A 7,500-nucleotide genomic window follows, 5' to 3' on the forward strand; every position below is an offset into this window, starting at 1 on the left:
TCGTGGACATAACATATCCCGGCCAACGCCTTGAGCCTCCCTCTCTGTCCCCTCATTTTCTCTTGGATCTATCCAAGCAATCGAGGTCGTCTCAGTCGCCCTGGTCTTCAGCGATCGTCTGGGAAGTGTTTCCATATAATCGTCCCGATCGCCGCTGAACATTATTTGAGACGACTGGGGCGACCGGGACAATCCGGACCATCATATGAAAACGAGGTTTAAGGTACAAATCGATTACAGAGGGTATTTTTGCAGTTTACGTTTGTTAGGCGTAGGGAAGGTGCTAACAATATTATTGCTTATTAAAAAATTATAAAAAACGTTCACTGGCTATATACAGTGAAAAACTTTCAAGCTTTCGGCTGTCAGGCTACAGCCTTCAATGGAAATGAATGGAAAAAAATGACAACTACAATGTATACAAAAATAGATGAGACTATAAGGATATTGATCTCATTGTTGAGCTTTACCGTAAACCAACCCACACTGATAGGTATCTAGATTTCTTCTCCCATCATGACAAACGACACAAGACCAGTACAGCTGAGACTTTGTTACATCGCGCAACTAATCTCCCGAGCACAAAACAAGGAAAAGAGAAAGAACTTATTCATGTCATCGACGCTCTACGATCTAACAATTACCCCCAAAATGTTATCTCCAACATTCTAAAGAAGAAATCTTCTACTCAGCGAACAAATCCCATCCCAACACCTGAGGAACTTGTTTGCATGTTTTTTAAATGGGTTGCACCCTCCGATTTCTCCAATTATGCAGTCCTCCCCTATATTAATGGCATTTCTCAGCCTCTAACTAGACTCCTTAAAAAACATGATATTCGAGTTGTCAGCAAGCCATTCAAGACTTTACAACAGGAGTTTCCCTCTCCTAAGTCCCGACCTCCGATCGATCTTCAACCTAACGTGGTTTACAAAATATCTTGTGCCGACTGCCCATGGAGTTATGTTGGCGAGACTGGCAGATTCTTTGAAACCAGAAAAAAAGAACATATGAGGAATGTGAAGTCTTACGCAAGAGGCTCCAACATCGCTAAACAGGCTTGGTCTTCAAATCACTCTATTGACTTTAAAAATTCCCAAGTGATTGACAAGGGTTCTTCTCGTACCCGCAAGACACTGGAATCATGGCACACCGCTTCGATAGATCATGCAGATAACAATTCTAGGCCGCTCCCTAATCAATACTCCATTCTTTTAAAAAAGAACAATTTTTTTTGACAAATATTTTTTCCCGTTTTTACATTCTTTTATAGTCTCACCTATTTTTGTATATATTGTAGTTGTCATTTTTTCCATTCATTTCCATTGAAGGCTGTAGCCTGACAGCCGAAAGCTCGAAAGTACGTTTTTAACTGTATATAGCCAGTGAACGTATGTGAACGTATATGTTTTACCCTGGCTACGGTTCTTCTATTTTTAAAACATATTATTGCTGTCAAGAAACTTTTAGTGTAATTTCTGGTGTGAAATTTCCAGAAAACCTAACATAACTATTTTCGACCTATTCGTGTCTTCGATCGTACGGTAAAAAACTGTCATGTACGTTACCTGTGGTGTATCATTTTGCATGGAAACCCGCTTGTCAAAATTATATTTTTCAAATACTCTGATGTGGTGAATCTCACAAATCTGGATTTAGATTTGATCTGAAGTATTCGCCTCGAGTGTGGATACTTTAGATTCATAATCTGTTTTCGGATTTCGCCCAAACATTTTCACTCTAAAAGACGCTTTTGCACTGTGCAAGTTTTCTCGCAACGCCATTTCCACAAACTTCCTTTCTCACATTACGAAACAAGTTGTTTTACGGGTGTTACCTTGAGCAACGTTTCATGCAACTGATTTCGCAACGTTTTTGGCCGTTCCAAGGTATGTTACATTGGGCAATGATTCGTGCAACTTGCGAGACAAGTTGCACCAAAAATTGCACAGTGAAACATCGTCTTAAAGGCGCTGTTACACTGTGATATGTGGCGACATTGTGGCGGGACAAGTTGCCGGAAACATTTCACACTGTAACATACCCTGCAACGACCAAAATCGTTGCGAGACAAGTTACCCGAAAAGTAGAACTTAATTCTACCTTCGGCAACGGCTCTTGTAACTTGTTTCTCAACGATTTTGGCCGTTGCAAGGTATGTTACACTGAGAAATGTTTCGCCTAACAAACGTAAACTGCGAAAATACCCTCTGTAATGTCGCCTAAACGTTGCGAGACAAGTTGCAGGAAACATTTTACAGTGTAACAGCGCCTTAAGGACGGTGCTTACCAATTCAAAGGTATTTTTGCCCCGGTTTATGATAATGGAGGAAACGTAGATCTTACCAAGTGTTATTCAAATCCAAAAATAAAATAGGGGGTAACCACGCATTTTTCAAAGATATTTGATGAATAATATTTGTAACAGCTTTGTATGGCGCTCTTTCACAAATTGAAGCTTAATCATCTCTCAAAAATGCATGGTTACTCCCAATTTTCTTTTTGGATACCAGAAGTACTTACTAAGATCTACTTTCTCCGGATAATTTTGAACCGCGCAAAAATACCCCTGTATTAGTAAGCATCACCGATAGGAAACCCAAGTATCTCGAGATGCGCAGAACGTATGCGCAATAACAATAGTAGGTGCCGCCCTTAAAGGCTCGTTCGATTGGGAAATCTGGACTTGGATCTTAAAATCTGGATTTTCGGATTTCCAATCGAACACAAAATCTGAAAACGGAATTTGTCGCAGATTCCACTCATTGGAAATCCACGTCAAGAAGGATTTCAATTAGTGAGATCTGCGACAAATTTGTGTTCGATTGGAAATCCGAAAATCCAGATTTTAAGATCGAATGCCTTTTTAAAGTCTACAAACAGAAAAATTCTTTGATTTTTTTTAGTGTCCGAAAATTCCATTATATATCGCTTAAAAGTCGTATTGCGAGTTCCAGTAGTAATACTTTGATATAAGTTTTATGTCAGTAAGTGGACCATTGCCACTTTTTCATTTGGGTCTGTCTAAAAAGCCAGTTTTCTCTTAAGAAGTTCAGTTAAGAGTAGAGTCGCACACGAGCCACACTGGGGCACTAACGGCCAGAGACCATCCTGGCCTTTGTGGCATGAAGCATTTCTGGTAAAGGTAGGTAGGTAAAGGCACACCTTATTTAACGTCGGAAGTTTCCTTTAACCTCTAGAGGGTATTCTCCCAGGAAGCCGACGTTGTGCTCATTTTACCCTCTTCTGTCCATCAGTGCTCTCCGTCTTAAGGGAATTAAAAGCTACCTGAAGCTACACAAAATGGAAAGAAGTCGAAAAAAGGTTGTGAGATCATTAGGGATCGAGCTCGGGACCTCTCGCACAAAAGCCCGCGCACCAACCAACTGTGCAATCCTTACCCCTATTTCCTTCATCGGTAAGAGTATCGTTCCTCTTTCCTGGACGGGATGATGGTCCTTCTCAACCCCCCCCCCCCCCACCCCTCCTTCCTTTCTCCCACACCGCACGGAATAGTGGTCGTCGGTGCCCATTTTTACACCCGTTTGGTGGGGAGAGACGTCGTGGAGAAAAAGTCCTAATTACGCCTTCGTGCACCCGCTTTTTTTTCCTTTCTTATGAAAAATAGAGCTAGTAACAACTCGGCTTCCCTTCACAAAGTTAGTATGAGTTCGAAATCAGTCGTCACTTGTATGAACAGTAGTGGTAATTGATAAACAATACCACTTGGGATCGCCTTGGAACCGAAGGTGGAGTCACTTGGAAATGGCATTTTAAAACCACCTTTGCTTTTCCAAACCACTTTACTTACCTGGTTTCACGATTCTTACAAACTCATCTAAGGCATTGGGCTTAACGTGGCCAATAGTCAAGCTGCCCACACAGATGACAGCATCGTATTGGTCATCATCGATACCAGGGATGGCGTCCTCTCCCAACGCAGCACAAAACGTTTTCTTGTAAATATTCATCTTTTGTGCTTCGTCCAACATCTTCTGAGAGATGTCTAGAGCATCTATGTTGCGGTAACCAAGATCATATAGAACTTTTCCCACCAAGCCTGTTCCAGCGCCTGCATCAAAGATTCTTATGTCCATATTATTGTTGTTCGTCACTTCTTTTAGGACTTGGTGGAAGATTGGGGGACAGGTCTTGTATGCAACATACCCAGCATTTCCTGTTACCTAGAGTGAGCAAATGAGCAAGGGTAATACGTTTATCACACAGAATATATGAATAGCCATCCACAGGAACAGGTGTAGCTCATTTACCACTCCCCCTTCAAGCAAAAAAGTCTTTAGGGCCTCTTCATATCAGCCTGATTAACAACAACAACAACAACAACAACTTTATTACCCTTTTTCCTGATTGACCAGGAAGCTCGGTTAGCGCAATGAAATTGGCTTTGTGTTCTGTTTATATGACTAATTTCGGCCCTGGTTTCCAGAATGAAATTTTTTGACGCGATAATTCAAGAATGAAATCTAACGAACAATCCAGAGAAGATCATTTTCTCGCTTTCGTGCTGGCTCTAGTTCTAACTGGACTGGTGTTTTAAAAGTGTTCGTATGGAAAAATAGGAACTCAGCAGATTAATTTTGAAACGTCCAACAGGTTGTGGGATGACCAGTTTTTCATTTACAACCGGTACCCGCAAAGAGCTAACTGAACTTCTTAGAACTATTCCAGCGAGATAAACTCATGAAGTTCGGATTTTAATTTTGACCTCTTGACGATGCTCAGTGTTGCCACAGAAATGATTGACAATAAGGAAGTAGGTAACGTTCAATTGTAAATTCCCTCTCTTTGCTTTAAGACCTGTCGTAATATATAGACTTAGCCAAGCCTAAAAGCAGAGCTCCCAGGTTATTTATTCTCACACTAAGCTAACCTAGCTTGAGCCTGCGATCCAATCCATTCTTAAATAGTTTTTTGTAGGCCCAGAGCGAATGAAAAGCGGAAGATCGTTACAAAGGTATCGTCCAATCATAGTGGCAGAATTATTTTTGAATGTTACTTCTATAACAGGGATGATAGAGTTGTTCTGAAGAAACATTACGAGTGGAGTGGTATAACTATGTTGTTCAGATAAAAGGAATATTGTAAAATTAGAGGGTTTGGAATCACATGAGAGATCAAAGAAAGGGAGACATGTATGAAGTTTAGCAATGTCTGGAAATTTCAAAATGCCTAAATTGATATAGCGCAGGGGCCGGTTCCTGAAAGGAGGAATACATTATACCAGTATAACAGTTATTCCAGGGATAAACCTGCTATTCTATAGGAATAACTATACCAGGAATAAAAATGGGTTCCCGGAAGCACTATTTATTATTCTTGGAATAGCTATTCGAGGGATAAAATTGCTATTCTAGGAATAAATATTCCAGCAAAGGGGATTCCCACATGACAAACAGGTTTGGCGGGAAATTGAGTGCAATACGCGCGGACTGCCTGTGGTCCAATGCATCTCGTGACCCGAAGAGGTCAAAGTCGACGACATAAATAGTATCATTCCTTACAGGAATAATGCCCCTTTTTCCTATCAAGACAGTGTCAAGATTTTCCAGTAAGAGATAAACCTCGACTTGACTGATTCAAGTAAAGCTTAACTTGTTGTTGTACTGGCTTAAGTATGATTTAAAATTGCAATTTGATTTAGGCAAGACTGCAGCTAAGTCAGAAACTACATTACAAAAAATAATTGTTCGAGGCAGTAGCAAAAGGAGAGGGTTGATAATATTGCTTACTATCTCAGGGCCGTAGCCAGTATGACGCAAACTGAGGCACTTGCCTCGGTCATTTTTTCGTGAAATTTTAAAATAAAGCGTGATATCAGTGTTCTCTTTAATACGTGCTCATCATAAAGACTTAAAATACTTCCGAAGATAATTTAACCACGGACATTGCCTCAGTCATATTTTTTTTCTGGCTACGGCCCTGTATCTACAGAAGTTTTCTCAATGTGACAAATGGGTCGTTTCGCTTATTGATAATATAATTAATATTGTAGGAAACAGACAACTTTTTTAAAAGACATGTTTCGGCATGCTTATGCCATCATCAGTTTAATGAGTTCCTAAGTTTGAACAGTTATAAAGTCTACGGGTAGATGAAAAAATTATTACAACATGACGTAATACAAAAGCGGGTACTATTTACAGCGTGACACCAAACATCAAGGTGTAAACTAAAACGTGAGAAACGTGTTGTAATGCTGCGATTGTTTGTTAAGTTCCGGTTTGATCTTATTTATGTAAAAAGCTTCTTTGAGTTTTAAATCGATTGAGTTGCTGGCAGAATCCAGAATACTAAAGCACGAAGGGGAGTATTTGCTCTGACATAAAGAAGATGTGTTGAAATGCTTAAAAATATGCGAGTTTTTATCGCTTTCCGTGTGTTCCTTTATCCTGGTAGAAAAGTGGCGACTAGTTTCGCCAATATAACGGGAATTACAACCCGCACAAGAAAATTGGTAAACTACCATGGATTTTAGAGCAACAGGAGTACGATCTTTAACACTAAACATGTTTTTAATTTTGAATGAAGTGAAAACTAATTTGATAGTTAGGTCAGATTTGCAAAAGCGCGTAGTAAGTTGTCGGAGTTTAAGTTTCGCTATTTTGGAATAATGGCCGACAAAAGGGAGTTTAAAATAACGTGTATTATAGTATTATTGCATTATTGCTACTATTGCGACCTTATGGAAATAATTAATATTATCTCATATGTTTTTGTTTTGTATTATTAGAGTTAATTAAAACTGTATTATAGTGGAGTCTGCGATAATGTTGATTAATATAAACTATTTTATTCCGGTACTTAGATTTATTATGCCATGCCATCATTTGTTAAGAGCGACAGACGGGATGCCATTTTATAGAGCTTATCAAGCGTTTTCACACACTAGGCGACAGCTTGCTCCGTGTGCACAACAAGTCGCTGCGACATGACGCCTGTTTGGTGAACAGGCAGTGATCTCGTATGATGGGGAATGTGAACTAGTTTTACAATGACTGCAAAATTCTCGTACGCTCACTGGCTAATTTTTGTTGTCAACTGGACCATCCGTGAGGGTACACTGGGTTGCCTGTGGTACGTGCACCGTTCCAGACAATTTTTTTTTCAAGTTGGGGGGTCATTAAGACCATTTAAGGGGTTACCCAAAAGTCATACCAGCAGAGGCCCTTTGGCTCACAGGTCCTCACACGTTCGTACGACGAAACGGATCCTTTTCTGAGGTTAAAAACCTGGCTACCGGCCTATTAATTAATCATTTGTCAGAAAGAAGAAATTCCTGTCCTCTTTAGAAAAAGACACGCATTGCTTACGTGTTGTAGTGAAGTAACACAGCGATTTATTCCATATAAAATGTTAACTGAGCTGTGTGTTGTCTTCCAGGAGATTCAGGTTGTCCTTGCGTAATATGTAGCTCCAACAGTGCACGATATTGTTTTAATATTGTCTATCATTGTAGTGCCATGGTAGAAGTCTTGGGTA

General features: G+C 40.0%; 2 protein-coding genes across 2 annotated transcripts in view; both read right to left on the reverse strand.

Annotated features, from left to right (window-relative positions):
• The window catches only part of LOC138050135 (uncharacterized), a 347,595-nt gene that overhangs the window by 101,557 nt on the left and 238,538 nt on the right, over positions 1–7,500 (reverse strand). The window lies entirely within an intron of this gene.
• Positions 1–7,500, reverse strand: part of LOC138048506 (methyltransferase-like protein 27) — a 17,283-nt gene that overhangs the window by 2,138 nt on the left and 7,645 nt on the right. The window contains exon 3 of the mRNA XM_068894692.1: positions 3,812–4,184. Within this exon, the coding sequence (XP_068750793.1) occupies positions 3,812–4,184 (373 nt within the window). The remainder of the gene's footprint in view (positions 1–3,811; positions 4,185–7,500) is intronic.

The sequence above is a fragment of the Montipora capricornis genome, chromosome 1 (genome assembly GCF_036669925.1).
Source record: "Montipora capricornis isolate CH-2021 chromosome 1, ASM3666992v2, whole genome shotgun sequence".
NCBI classification, from domain to species: domain Eukaryota; kingdom Metazoa; phylum Cnidaria; class Anthozoa; order Scleractinia; family Acroporidae; genus Montipora; species Montipora capricornis.